General features: G+C 43.3%; 1 protein-coding gene across 1 annotated transcript in view; it reads left to right on the forward strand.

The window, feature by feature from the left end:
* Window positions 1-12,875, forward strand: part of LOC141049079 (uncharacterized) — a 141,332-nt gene extending 128,457 nt beyond the window's left edge. Inside the window, exons 4-5 of the mRNA XM_073545228.1 lie at window positions 7,301-7,388; window positions 12,650-12,875. Coding sequence (XP_073401329.1) covers window positions 7,301-7,388; window positions 12,650-12,875 — 314 coding nt within the window. The remainder of the gene's footprint in view (window positions 1-7,300; window positions 7,389-12,649) is intronic.
* Window positions 12,876-15,165: the final 2,290 nt, after the last annotated feature.

The raw sequence follows: 15,165 nt of genomic DNA on the forward strand, positions 1-15,165 counted from the left end.
GGTAGTATTATACCCTATGAGGGGGGCAGTATTATACCCTATGAGGAGGCAGCATTATACCCTATAAGGGGGTGCATTATTCCCTATGAGGGGGGCAGTATTATACCCTATGAGGGGGGCAGTATTATACCCTATGAGGGGGGCAGTATTATACCCTATGAGGGGGCAGCATTATTCCCTATGAGGGGGTGCATTACACCCTATGAGGGGGTGCATTATTCCCTATGAGGGGGGCAGTATTATACCCTATGAGGGGGGCAGTATTATACCCTATGAGGGGGTGCATTATACCCTATGAGGGGGTGCATTATACCCTATGAGGGGGTGCATTATTCCCTATGAGGGGGGCAGTATTATACCCTATGAGGGGGGCAGTATTATATTCTATGAGATGGCTGCATTATATTCTATGAGATGGCTGCATTATACTATGTGAGGGGGCTGCTTTATATTCTATGAGGGGGCTACCCCAACTCCTGCTACATAATTAAGACATGTACAACCTTATATTATACCCGGATATTAGCGTGTTTTACCGCATAATTGGTGGTCTGGTATTTAACTCTATGCAGCTACATAGTGGACCCCAAGAATGATTTTCTCTGGTGGGCCCAAGGTGTTCCAGTCCGACGCTGTGCCCACTATGCGTCCACCGACGGCCGCGGCTCACCCTCAGAGACAGACATGAGGCGCGTCTTTCCAGATCGCAACATGTCTATTTATCTTGCGGAGACGTGATAAATCTCACCCGTACAATGTATTGGACGCAGTGAATCTGCATGGTTCAGTGATCACATGTGGCGTCACCTGCGTTCAATAGCCGGCAGCGAACATGTGCTGCGTCCAAAGCGCTGCCAATTCCTGATCATGTGCACCAGCCTAAGAAAATAAATCAGTCAATTTCAGAAAAAAAAACAAATTCACTTGACCTCTGCTTGTGTCAGTGCAGTCTGTGGGCCTGTCAGGGATTTATGTGAATCCTATTTTAGAGGAATTCAGGCAGAGCCCCCGGACGCACTGCAGAAGCGCAGTGTGAACAGGGCTTAATACGCTATTGTGTGGAATAGTGCAGACTACTATACTATTCTGCGCTGTCCCGGTGCAGCAGCCAGACACGGACACTGGGCAGAAGACATTTTTTTTTTATAAATCTGGTGTTGTCGCCTTTCAGCGTTTCTGCAGCGTTTTTTCCCTACTCAAATGAATGGAACACAAAAATGCAAATGAAAAGGCTGCAGAAACATTGAATATTTCCTGCCTACACTGTAGATCAATTCGCAGCAAAAATGGTGCATGTGAACAGACAATACAGGGGTCTTCTGATAATGTAAAAATAATTAGCATGAAATGATAAATCCCCCACGGCTCCAGCACTGATGCTCCGGGGGTCTCCGCCAGTCTCAGCACTGGGCTGCAGGAGTCTTGTGGCTCCAGGGGTCTCCGCCAGTCTTAGCACTGGGCTGCAGGAGTCTTGTGGGCACCGGGGGTCTCTGCCAGTCTTAGCACTGGGCTGCAGTGGTCTTGTGGGCACCGGGGGTCTCCGCCAGTCTTAGCACTGGGCTGCAGGAGTCTTGTGGCTCCAGGGGTCTCTGCCAGTCTTAGCACTGGGCTGCAGGAGTCTTGTGGCTCCGGGGGTCTCCGCCAGTCTCAGCACTGGGCTGCAGGAGTCTTGTGGCTCCAGGGGTCTCTGCCAGTCTTAGCACTGGGCTGCAGGAGTCTTGTGGCTCCAGGGTTCTCTGCCAGTCTTAGCACTGGGCTGCAGTGGTCTTGTGGGCACCGGGGGTCTCTGCCAGTCTTAGCACTGGGCTGCAGTGGTCTTGTGGGCACCGGGGGTCTCCGCCAGTCTTAGCACTGGGCTGCAGGAGTCTTGTGGCTCCAGGGGTCTCCGCCAGTCTCAGCACTGGGCTGCAGGAGTCTTGTGGCTCCAGGGGTCTCCGCCAGTCTCAGCACTGGGCTGCAGGAGTCTTGTGGCTCCAGGGTTCTCTGCCAGTCTCAGCACTGGACTGCAGGAGTCTTGTGGCTCCGGGGGTCTCCGCCAGTCTCAGCACTGGGCTGCAGGAGTCTTGTGGCTCCAGGGTTCTCTGCCAGTCTTAGCACTGGGCTGCAGTGGTCTTGTGGGCACCGGGGGTCTCCGCCAGTCTTAGCACTAGGCTGCAGATGTCTTGTGGCTTCACCTTATATTATAGCTGCAAAGTGAATAATGACCATCAGGGACCCCAAACCATTGGCCACAGAGCCAGGGGGGATTTAGCAGAGTAGTTTGGGGGCCATGTAGGACTTTTTTTTTAATCGCTTTTTATTCTGTTGTTTGTGAGGTAGGATGTAGAAAAAGACGGCAATTCTGCTAATGTTTTCTATTATGTGACTATACAGCCCCCTTCACATGACCTATCATGTTTTTCACAGATGCCACGTGTCCCCTATTTGACCTACGGTGCTCCTCTCATGTCCGTGCCTTCCCAGCAGCACAGATGACAAGGGCCAATACAAGTCTATGGGTCCGTGTAAACATGCCGTCCGTGTGCCGAACAGATGCCGTCTGTGTGTCTCCCGTGTGCTGTACATGTGCCGTCCGTGCTTAACATGGAAAGTATATGAGAAGCTTTGTAATTTAATTTCCATTATCCACACCAGAAAAACACGGATGACACATGGACGGCACACTGATTGAAAACACTGGTGACACCGTTATGGGTGTAACACATACGTGTTTTATATGGACATGGGGGCCCCCACTTTGAATTTTGCCTAGGGCCCCAATTTGCCTAAAACCGGCCCTGATGAAATGGCATATCTATCTTTCTCAGACTATCTATCTAATCTCAGGTCTATCCATCAAATTTTTTGTGCATTGAGACACATTTTTTAGCAACTGTAAATCACCTTTTATTTTCATTTTAAGGATTACATTTTTACACAATGGAAGACGCAGCACCAGAATCCCATAAAGCCCTGAGAAAAGGATCTTGAAAATGAAAAATGAAGTTGTTCTTTTATACAGCATCCAAAATTCTCCCCAGCAGCACAGAGCCTTACTCCGTGTGATGTGAGCTTTGGGGCTGATACGGCATAAACACCAGAGACGCACACACATCGTTCAAGATGTAAATTTAAAGATCATCCGGGAGTTCAGAAAGACGACTTGAAATATTAAAGGCATCAAGAATTAAAGTACTGACTGTGTGATGAATGGAGGGAAAATAACTTGACTCATCTAACGTTATTCTGAACAGAATTTTAGTGTGATGTTAGATTAGTCTGCTGGTAAAATAATGCAATCTGAAAAATGTAAAGGGTTGTTTCATTCTCATTCTTTAGAAGTGCACCACTCCTCTGCCTTCTGGATTCTTGGTTCCTTGGGGGTGGTACATTCCTTATGATTGACAGTTCATGTAGGCGGCATTGCTGAAATGTGCTCCCTTTCTAATGTTGCTTATGGAGGCAGCTTTGCTTCTGCAGTATTGGAAGATGGCAGAAACACTTAAGCTGGTAGATCTAGCATTCAGAACATTGCTTGCAAGTAATATAGCAAACAGTTGGAAGAGCATGCTCCTTGCCTAGAAAACAAAAGATGGCCGGCAACCTTGGCAACAAGTTGTAGACTATAGAATTGTGAATATTTCCATTCTTGAAGACAGAGAGGATTTTGAAATAGGGGGTCAAGTTGGAAACTTGCTGAATGTTTAAACAAGCACTTTCCAATTTTACCAATTTATTAAGATGAGGAAAGCCCTTTATTGCTTTTCGAGTGCAATTGTGTAAAATGTATGATACTAGACAAGAATAGTTTTCGACTTGTAAAATGAGAAAACCTGTATTGATTTGTGGCCTTCCAGCACTTTGCTTCCTGTCTTTCTCCTTGAGCGACTAGTTATACTGTGGTAGGGGCCGGGATTGGGGGGTGGACAACTGTTTACCCTGTCCGGATGACACAGACACCAGGCGATGCAAGGACGAGGTGGAGACAGATTTCAATAGTAACAGTTCCGGATTTATTCGTCATCCTCCTGACGACCACAACCACGCACCGCAGCCTCTTTACAGTTCTCGGTCTCCAGGCCCGGGTACCTGCACCTTTGCTCCAGTCGAAGTAACGTGCCTTGCAGATCTTTCGCTGGGGTTGTCCTAGACCAATCTACCGCCAGCGCTTCACCTGCCCGAGGTCGTCGTCCAATCGATACCCCCGGGGCCTCGTCTGTCCTGCGGTCCGTTGGGTCAGGGCCCTGACTGTCTCTTTGCTGTCCGTCCCCTGGTCGAGCTCTTCTCTCTTCACCATCTTCTACCGAGCTCCTCCTGGGACTAGCCTGTCTGGAACCCTGCCCTGTTCTATTTATCCCCCTCTCACCAGGAATTCCCCTCTAGGGTTCCTATCTCCCCGCCCCCCATGACTAAGTGTTTCTCAAGCCATAAGCTGATGTTCAGTCCTAAGCTACTCCCCCCTGCCATCTTGTGGTCATTTCTAGGTACTGCACTCTCCTATCCACCTTTCCCAGCTGTCACCCTTCTGTCCAGTCAATCTCCGTCTCTAGTGCACAAACCATCCCCTCCTACTACCAGTCACGTCTGTCCGTCAAGTCACCTTCCCCACACTACCAACAATAGATTCTGATTAGTGTTGAGCGAACGTGCTCGGATAAGGTGTTTTCCGAGCACACTTGGGTGCTAACCAAGTGTCTTCGGCGTGCCTGAATACTAAGTTTGAGTCCCCGCGGCTGCATGTCTCACGGCTGTTCGACAGCAGCAACACATGCAGGGATTGTCTAACGAACAGGAAATCCCTGCATGTGTTTTGTCTGTCGAACAGCCGCGAGACATGCAGCCGCGGGGACTCGAACATATTATTCCAGAACGCCGAAGACTCTCGGTTAGCACCTGAGTGTGCTCGAATAACACCTTATCCGAGCACGTTTGCTCCACACAAGTTCTGACCATGAGGATTTCTTTTGAATATAAGAAATTGTCAGTAAGTTTTCACTGTTTACACTTTTTTTTTCATACAAGTAACTTTTGGTAAAGATCACTGAATAGATTCAGAATTACTTCAAATCTTTCCCAAAATTTCAATTCATCTGAAGAAGTTTTTACAATTTTCTCTGACACTTTGCTGAATTCTGAGAACTCGAAAAAGGTTAAAAAAATAATCACCTCTGGTTTGCTTATTCCATATCTCACCCACCGCTGTTGGTCCTCTGATTGGCTTCTCTCTTTTCTTTTTTATATATTTTGTTTCCATGCCTTCAGCACTCCTATTCCACAGTAGACTCCATGCCGTCACTAGTGGAATGACATACGGTACATCATTGTGTGTGGAGACCTATTCAAAAAGGGTATGATCTGGAAACTGAAGATATAAAATAGAAGAGAGAAGATAGAAGATTCAACCCCTTCTCCGTCAGATTTGATTTGCACTGAATTTAAATTGAAGCAAAAATAGGTTGTTTGCCAAATTCCAGTAAACTTTACAAATTTAAATTTCGGGAAATTAGCTCTTCTCTAATTGTTGGGTATTTTTCTCTGCAAGACAGTCGCATTAATTCCTTCTACATGTCACATAATTTGGAAACAGCATATTAATAATGTATATTGATAACGGAATTTACTGGCCTCTCATGATCCTGTGATGTGTGGATATCATATGTTGTGTCGCCTGCTTTACAGCCTTGGTGAAAACGTTCATATTTTACAGTATGAGCAAAGGCTATTGCAGTTGTAAATTATAATGTGATCAGTAATGGAACCTTCCCATGTAAATGGCAGCATAGATAGTCTCCTCTTACATGGGTGACATGGTGCTTGGGAGAAATGGTCCTGACACCATGTTGCTGGGGGCTACTGTTATGGGTCCTTAATTAGGTTTGACCCTGATGTGACATGACAGAAACCAGCATTATAGTGTGGAGTGTGATATATGAGTGTCAGAAACTGCACCTGAAACTTCCGGGATAGAGATACAGTATCTGCTGAGATACTAAAGTACACTTCGCATGAGCAGACCGGGAGCAAGCAGTTTCCTGTGCTAAAATTCTGGATCATTGGAGATAAGGTATTTCTGCATGTTGTTCCTGGCGAGAATGGGGTTTCCTCAATGAGGTCTGAGAAATATAGCATATGCCGTAAAGACTGGTGAGGCGAATACCGCCTAAAGTTGTAGAAACCTTTTATCGGAAGTTGCCACAATGCATATGTGCCAATAGACTGCAACCATCAAGCCTCTGCACCTTATTTAATAACCACCAAGCTTAGTGCGATTGCCTGTAACCATTAAGCTTTGAGCTCCATCTGGATTAAAGTTGAAGTTATTTGCACCCGATCTGAATCCACTTGTGTCGTTGTGTTATACTTATGTAGAAAGCCATGGCATATTATTATTATTATTATTATTTATTTTTACAGCACCATTGATTCCATGGTAGGTTACATACAAAATACAAATATAAATTACAGTGAACAAACTAACAATGGTAGACTCATACAGAAAAGAGAAGGCCCTACCTACAGTCTACTGGATACGGGAAAGGAGACAGTAGGTTGGGGGGTTGTGGCAGCTCCAATGATGGTGATGTCTCAGCAGGATCATTGCAGGTTGTAAGCTTTCTTGAAGAGATGGGTTTGCAAGCTCCTTCTTAAAATTCCGAATGTGGTGGATAATCGGACTTATTGGGGAACAGAATACCAGAGAATGGGGGATACTCAGGAGAAGTTTTGGAGGCAATTGGGTGAGGAATAGATTAGTATAGAGGAGAGAATGAGGTCCTGAGAAGACCAGAGATACCATAATACTAACCTTTTTACACTTTTACTACATTTAGTTTACACTACTCCTATTGACATTTTGAATAAGTTTCTAGATAGTTGGAAAAAGTGCTAAAAAAACAATATAAATTTGATCTTTGCTACATACTCCATTTTTCACCTGGTACCACCCTGGTAAATAAGGCAGTCATTTATTAGCAGTCCTGAATCCGCTATCAATAGATGTACTCATGTTAGCTGCATCTTCATGAGACTGTGAAAACGTTGCTAACATGTATGGCTCTGACCTTATACAATACTTCATTTTTTGTCAGCCTTCTCCTGCGCTGGAGTATATTTCCCAGTGCCATTTGGAGGCACGTTTTATTGTTCATAAAGTTAACAGAAGAACACATATGCTGAATGTCGCACCAGCTGGCGGCTGCTTTAATTGCTTTATAAGTGGATGTTGAGAGTAGAAATGTGTCAGTGCGGCCAGTGGTGTAAATCACTCTTTCCTTCGTCCCCTGTTTTATATGAGATTTGTGCTGCACATTCTGTTTATAAGGAGGCAAATCCCAAACTATCATCGGTGACAATATGATTAATATACCTCTTCTGGAAGCCAAGATGAAACAAATGATCATTATTTTCAGGTAAATTACAAGTTCTGGCACCGGTGAATTATTGTTACATCCACTTATATCCAAACTAAAGTCCTCTCCAGATATTTGACATCATAGGAGCATTCAACCAAATAAACCAAGACATTTTGGAGGAGGATAATGAAATCCATGAGCAAAGAACTGCGATGAGCATTAGCTCGGAGCCACCATGCTCAAGTGCCATGATCTACATCACTTTGCTATCCATATCTATGTGGTGGATGGATCTACCATTGAGATGAATGAGATGGTACTACATATGTAGAATAAGGAGTACATTCCCAGTGATTTTGATTTTGATGTTGATGTTGTTCTGTTAGCACAAAATGGAAAGAGAGTAAAATGGCACGACACTCAGCAGAGAATCATAGCCCTTTTTCTGCAGAAAAGTCAAGGGTCTCTGCAAACCAATTCTGACTTGATAACTAGTCTGCGAGTGTGGGGCTCTGGAGACAACTTTTATATGGATGTCTGTATTGAATCAGTACTCGCACAAAGTGATTTCAACAGATAGCTTGACTCGACTGCAGGGGACCTTATGAAGATTCCAGGAGAAGGTTTATTTTCATGCTAAACTCATGTATTAAGCCACATGAACACATTCAGTATTTGGTGATTGTTTTACCCCAGTATTTGTAAGCCAAAACCAGGAGTGGGTGATAAATACAGAAGGGGCGCAAATGTTTCTATTATGCTTTTCCTCTTACTCATCCACTCCTGGTTTTGGCTTACAAATACTGGGGTAAAAAACTCACCAAATACTGAATGTGTGCATGTGGCCTTATGCACAATAGCAGTAGGTAAAAAGACAATTCTGAACCAGAGATGTATAGAGATGATTTTAACAAGATGGATAACAAACACTGACCGGGGAAGAAAGGAGGGATTACTTACATCAGAACTTTGCTAAAGGGAGAGAGATAGTACAAACGTCTAAAGGGCCTTTCACATATAGCGAGACCGCTATCGATATCGCTAAAGCGTCACCGATTTTGTGACGCAACAGCGTTATCGCTAGTGATCTCGCTTAGTGTGACACGTACCTGCGACTGGCCCCCCACTGGATATCGCTGGTTGCGCTTGAAGTGCCTGGGCCATTTTTCCTCATTGGCGTCCCGCTGGTGCTGACTAGCGACGCATGGATGCAGGCAGAAGTTGTCATCATCGCTGCGGTGTGACAGGTAAGAGCGACCGCCGACGGATCGCTTATCGCTGCTGCGTCACTGGTGAGATCTGCCTGTTTGGCAGCTCACTAGCGACCATTTAGCGATGCACCAGCGATCCTGACCGGGTCCTATAGTTGTCGGGATTGCTGGTGCATCGCTAAATGTAATGGGACCCTAAGAGGGACACACCTGATTTCATATCAGTATAACAACAACAGCAACAATACAATGATAATACAATACTGTCTGATTACCAAGTAGTTGGACGTGACGAGACCCTTACTGATAACATCTTCACAAAGGGTTAACATCACAAAGTGCTTTGCAGGCTCCTTGTACAAAAGTAAAAATGCAAAGCAAATATTCATTTAAATCTTTTCAGGACACCACTAGAAAGATGTAAGATTTCTGTGCATAATAACCTAGATATTTTGACTTTATTTCAGTAGAAAACAACGTTTATAGCCACACACACAAATATCAAAGTTAAGATAGACATGTGCTAATTTGTGTAATTTTGCTAGCATATGTATGTACCGTATATACTCGTGTATAAGCCGACCCGTGTATATGCCGACCCCCCTAATTTTGTTACAAAAAACTGGGAAAACTTATTGACTCGTGTATAAGCCTAGGGTGGAAAATGCAGAAGCTACTGCCCTTATAATGCTGCACAGTGAGCGGCCCCTTACAATGATGCACAGTCATTAGTGGCCCCTTATAATGCTGCACAGTGAGCGGCCCCTTACAATAATGCACAGTTATTAGTGGCCCCTTATAATGCTGCACAGTGAGCAGCCCCTTACAATGATGCACAGTTATTAGTGGCCCCTTATAATGCTGCTGCTGCCTCAATTAAAAAAGAAAAACCTATATACTCACCTCGTCCCTGCTGCTGCAGCTGCTGCTCCTCAGCGTTGCCGGCTCTGCACAGTGAATGTTCAGGCAGAGGGCACCTGCTAACTACGTCATGGCGCCCTCTGACCTGAATGTCACTGCCAGAGGAAGCAAGACAGCAGAGCGACGCGCAGCGGTGGAACGGGGGACAGGTGAATATGGCTCCCTCCACTATACTCACCTCTCCTAGGATGTCTCTTGCAGCCCCCGTGCTTATTCCATCTTCTCAGCGCTGTTCTTCCTGCTTTCAGCGTCATGTGGTGCCGCTCCTTACATATGCGCATATGTAATGAGCGGCACCACGTGACCGCTGAAAGCAGGAAGAACAGCGCCGAGAAGATGGAATAAGCATGGGGGGCTGCAAGAGACATGCTAGGAGAGGTGAGTATGATCTACACCCCCACCCGGCCGACCCCCGGTATATGACTCGCGTATAAGCCGAGAGGGGAACTTTCAGCCCCAAAAAATGGGCTGAATATCTCAGCTTATACGCGAGTATATACAGGTGCTTCTCAGAAAATTAGAATATCATCAAAAAGTTCATTTATTTCAGTTCTTCAATACAAAAAGTGAAACTCATTATATAGAGTCATTACAGAGTGATCTATTTCACGTGGTTATTTCTGTTAATATTGATGATTATGGCTTACAGCCAATGAAAACCCAAACAATAGGCAAGCAGCTCGGTGAGAAGGAAACAACTGTTGGCGCAATTATTAGAAAATGGAAGAAACACAAGATGACTGTCTATCTTCCCCGGACTGGAGCTCCAATCAAGATCAAATTCTTACTTCATGTAATAAAATGCAATTTAACTATGTAAAAATCACACAATGTGATTTTCTGGTTTTTATTTTTAGATTCTGTCTCTCACAGGTGAAGTGCACCTACGATAAAAATTACAGATCTCTCCATTCTTTGTGGGAGGGGGGTAACTTGAAAAATCGGTGGCAGTGTATCAAATACATACTGTATTTTCCCAACTGTATATCTATTGCACATCACTTTGTATAAATATATAAATCTAATTCCCCCTAACCATGATAAAATTGCAGAGGAGCTTTAAATCTTTAAATCTATCGGCATGCTCCACTATTTTCCTAGGTAAAACCCCCGTTTATGGCTTGACAGAAGAAATGAAACATTTATGTTGTGCCATACTATTATCAAAGAAATGTTCTGGCAGGTGAAATCAGTCTAGATTTGTATACTCCAGCACAAATCGAGCTCTAAGCAAAAATCTGAAATCCCAGCAAAAACATGCTGTTCTTATGTTTCACTTTATCACCCCTTCTATGGACGGTAAGTTAAAGGGAAAATCTTTTTTACTTTTATAGTTTTATATAATAGAAGTAATAAGAAATTAGTTTTTTTTAGGGGGGGGGGGGAATCCTGTAGTGTGTGACTTTCAAAACTTACCTGGTAGCATATAACGGAAGTGCTTCCTTGTTACATTATGGCAGCTGTACAAATTGGGAGTCAATGGTCAGAAAAATGTCATACTATTTTTGCACATTTCACCTACAGTATACCCTCTATTTGGTTAATTGTTTAACTGTTTTGCTTTGTTGCTCTAAATAACCTAAAAATCTATGTGAAGAGCAAGTTGTAGGTTGTACTTGGTACATGTGCTAAAATGCTAAAACGTACACGGTGTGGTTGGTATTGGGACTCAGATTTTTGAAAAATGGTGGTTACATTGATAATCTTGGGTGTGTGTTCTGTTTAACCTACAATATGTGCTGAGCTTAATTTGTAACCTAAATGAGGGGCAAGTGGGAGATTGAGCTGTACAGTACAGCTGACCTCTTTGAGTTGCACCTATGTTATGGAGAAAGAGAGGGTCATTCTAATTTTTGGAACTCTGATATGAATGTAGACAGTTGCACATGCTCAACTACCTCTCCATTCCTGAGAGTGCTGTGCATGCTCAGCCACTTCTCCATTCCTGAGAGTGCTGTGCATGCTCAACCAATACTCCATTCATGAGATTGCTGAGCATGCTGACCAATTCTTTATTCATGAGAGTGCTGCTCAAGCCCTACCACATCTTCATTCTTGAAAGTGCTGCTCATGATTGAATACCTCTCCATTCTTGAAAGTGCTGGGCATGATCATCTAACACTCCATTCCTGAGAGTGCTGCACATCATCAACCACCTCTCCTTTGCTATGACTGCTGCGCATGCTCAACCACATTTCTATTCCTGATAGTTCTGTTGATGTATGATCATCTCTTCATTCCTTAGAGCTCTGCACTTGCTCAACTACCTCTCCATTCCCAAGAGTGCTGTGCATCTTCAACCACCTCTCAATTCCTGAGAGTGCTGTGCATGATTGACCACCCACCTCTCCATTCTAGAGAGTGTTGCATATGCTTGACCATCTCTCTATGCCAAAGAGAGCTGCTCATGATCAACCACCTCTGCACTCCTAAAAGTGCTGCGTACGATTGTCCATATCCCCATTTCTAAGAGTGCTGTGCATCCTAAACCACCTCTCTACTCCTGGGAATGTTGCTCATGCTCAACCACCTCTCCATTTCTGGCAGTGCAAGCCAGTGCCTCGCTCTCAAAACAAGACGCACATCCCAGCGGTGGCACCCACATCTTCTTGATATGTGATAAATGTTTAACATGAGATAGCATCTTTTAGTGATGGCACAAGACATTTTTGTGATTTTATGTTGTGCACTTTATCAAATTACTGATCTTTTTAAGAAAAGTCTTTCATAATACATTTTCATTGGAACCCAGGGAGAGTTGTTAGTGTATTGATTTACAACAAGAATTGCAGCCCAGCATTAAATAAATAATGATCATATCTAATTGGAAATAATTATACCTTGTCGTAATGACAACTTCTTAATAGTCCTTTCATATACCTTGTACATGGAGCGGACTTTGCAGTTTATCGGGCCATATGTCATGCAATTACATCATAGATGACTTGAACCTCTGGCAGCAGAAACATCAATCTTTTCTTCAAACATTGCAATTTGAACAGAGACTCGGTAGGGGGGAAACTGGAAAACTCAAAAAACAACTGATTAATTACCGATACCTAATTACACACATGAAATCCACAAATGATGGTCACAAAAGAAAAAAAAAAGCCTTACAGTAATTACTGCATTGTCATGAAGACTTGATTACTGCTAATTGTAAAAGATAATTTGTGTATTCACAAGGTACGCTAATTACAGCCCGCAAATATATACTTTTGCTATTATCACAGAAACAGAAAAACTGTCTGTGCCAAGTGATTGTAACGCGACCTATACAACAATTAGACCAAGGAAGCCATTTTCCACTATTGAAGATGACACATTGTATTTCCCTTTAGAACTTTCTTACGGGATTATATTATATAAAGCCAAATCTAACAATATCGAGAAGCAAAGGCGATATAGATAATAATTCACGGTAATGTTTATTGTAATGCTTGACTGTTAAAGGGGGAGAGGGGCCAACTCTATACTAAAGCTTAAAGAGTAACCAAAGTTATTATTTTTTTTGTTATAAATCAATAGTACAAGTGAAGATAAGAATTTTTTTAATAAATCTTATCAGATAATTCTGCTTCTTTCTTTCCTCTCTAGATTAATCTTTTACTCTCAGTTCCAGAGAAAAAATGTGTTTTCCGTGAATACAGATTTTCCCATTGCTTAGATAGAAGATGACAGTTGGTGCTCATAAAGTTCTATGGAGAGGGGAGGAGCTATAGGCAGACAGATATTTTGTTGCAAGTTCATTGGAAACAACAGTTACGCTTTAACGGCTGTGCAACTGAAAAGTTTCTTTAGTTTTCAAATATTAAAAGGGAAAAAAAACCTCCAAAAAATATTTTGGGATCAAAGACAAGAAAAGAAACCAAGGTAGCAACAGAAAAATGATCCCTAAAACTTCACTTTTAATCAATGTTTAAAATCTGGACAATCCCAGTGCATAAGGACTAGGGTAATATTTAAACAGACACCAGACAAAAAATAGTAATAGATACTCCAGGTCACTAAACTCGCCCTAGTGGGCCCTGGCAATCCCTGCCTAGCCGCGGAGGTTGGCACCCTAGTTGTAGACGATAGTGGCGCCCCCGCTCAACGTCGGTGACCCTAATACACCCTACAAGACCCTAGTCCACGACGAGGATACACAAAAAAAACACAAACACAATAACCACCCGAAAAACCCTGGTGGAGAGACTGTATAACGTCTCAGAAGATGTACTGAAATCATGGGTAAATAAACCCATCCCAGATATTATCTCGTAGTAAAAAATACTGATATATAGCAGCTTATATTGGCTTATCTCGTAATAAAAAGGCTTATGCTGCAAAATAACAGACCTGATATAGCCCCCCCCAAAAAAAAGGGAAAAAGAAAAAACGTATACAGTAAGAGGTGCAGCCACAGGGATGCACAATCCAAGCACCTCAGGTTACATAACAGCCAAAATTATCCACCAGATAAAGATTAGTGGCATAAAAATAATATACACAACGCTTAAATAATGGACATAATAGTCCTACATATAAACAGTGGTGGCAGCAAAAAACAATCCCTGATTGCCAGGTTGCCCTAATACAGAAACATTTTGCCAACCATCAAACAATAGGTCTGTCAGCGTTATGAAAATACTTATCAGCCATCAGAAGATATGAGGCCCAGCCCGACGCGTTTCCCCCTCCTAGATATTGAGGGTTCATCAGGGGCAGAGAAGGAAAGGGGATTCCATCCCCTCTGGCCGAAAGATCAGTGCAGTGTGCGGCGTCTTTTCCGTGTCTCTGAGGCTCATATTTACCGCGTTCTAGTTGTGACGTCACTTCCGGTGACGCGCCGCAATCACGTGTGGTGTAAACAATACTCTCATTGGAGGGATTCAGAAGCATGAGACACCGGCAACGTCACTTCCGCAGTGCGCACACATAGTGGGGAAGAATTATGATGGACACCATCCTGCTTCCCATCTAAACATGCGGCGTCACCTCCAAACCCACACCCCGGAACTTGCGTTTCCTATACATCGCGTCCTGCATCACCCAAATTATATCACAACATAAGATAAATCCATGTAGCAGCTCATAATAATAGGTAATCGCTGCAGGATGTAATGTTGTAATCATACGTAATTATGAACAATAATAACTCAATAAGGAAATTCCAGGACATCTCCAATAACATGGAAAGATATATAAAGATATTCCTTATGGGTAGAGCATTAGTCATCATAACAGAGCACTCAAAAGACCTCTATGTATCCAAAAAAAAGAGATAAATGAAAAATAAAGTAACACAATAAGCACACAAGAAAAATAGCATGCTGGATTCATCAAGTACCATCTTATAGAAAGCTAGTAAAATTCAACTGCTCATTTAAACCATTAGGGCTTTGTGATTCAAGCCAGAAAATCCAACGTGTCTCACGTTGTAGGATTTTCTTGTCCCAATCCCCCTGTCTTGCCAGAATCTGAACTCTCTCAATAACACAGAAACCAATCTGCTTCTCGTCCCCACCATGAACCAAGTTGACATGGCGTGCTAATGGTGTATCTCTCTTATGTCTGATATCACCCAAATGTTCATGAATACGTATGCGGAGCTCACGTTTGGTTTTGCCCACATAGTCTCGGGGACAGGAACATTTGCATAAGTAAACAACCCCTGCAGTTTTGCAGTTCGCAAATTAATTCATCTTGTATGTCCTTTT

Source organism: Dendrobates tinctorius, unplaced genomic scaffold, assembly GCF_039654945.1.
Source record: "Dendrobates tinctorius isolate UK_male_01 unplaced genomic scaffold, ASM3965494v1 ptg000143l, whole genome shotgun sequence".
Taxonomy (NCBI): domain Eukaryota; kingdom Metazoa; phylum Chordata; class Amphibia; order Anura; family Dendrobatidae; genus Dendrobates; species Dendrobates tinctorius.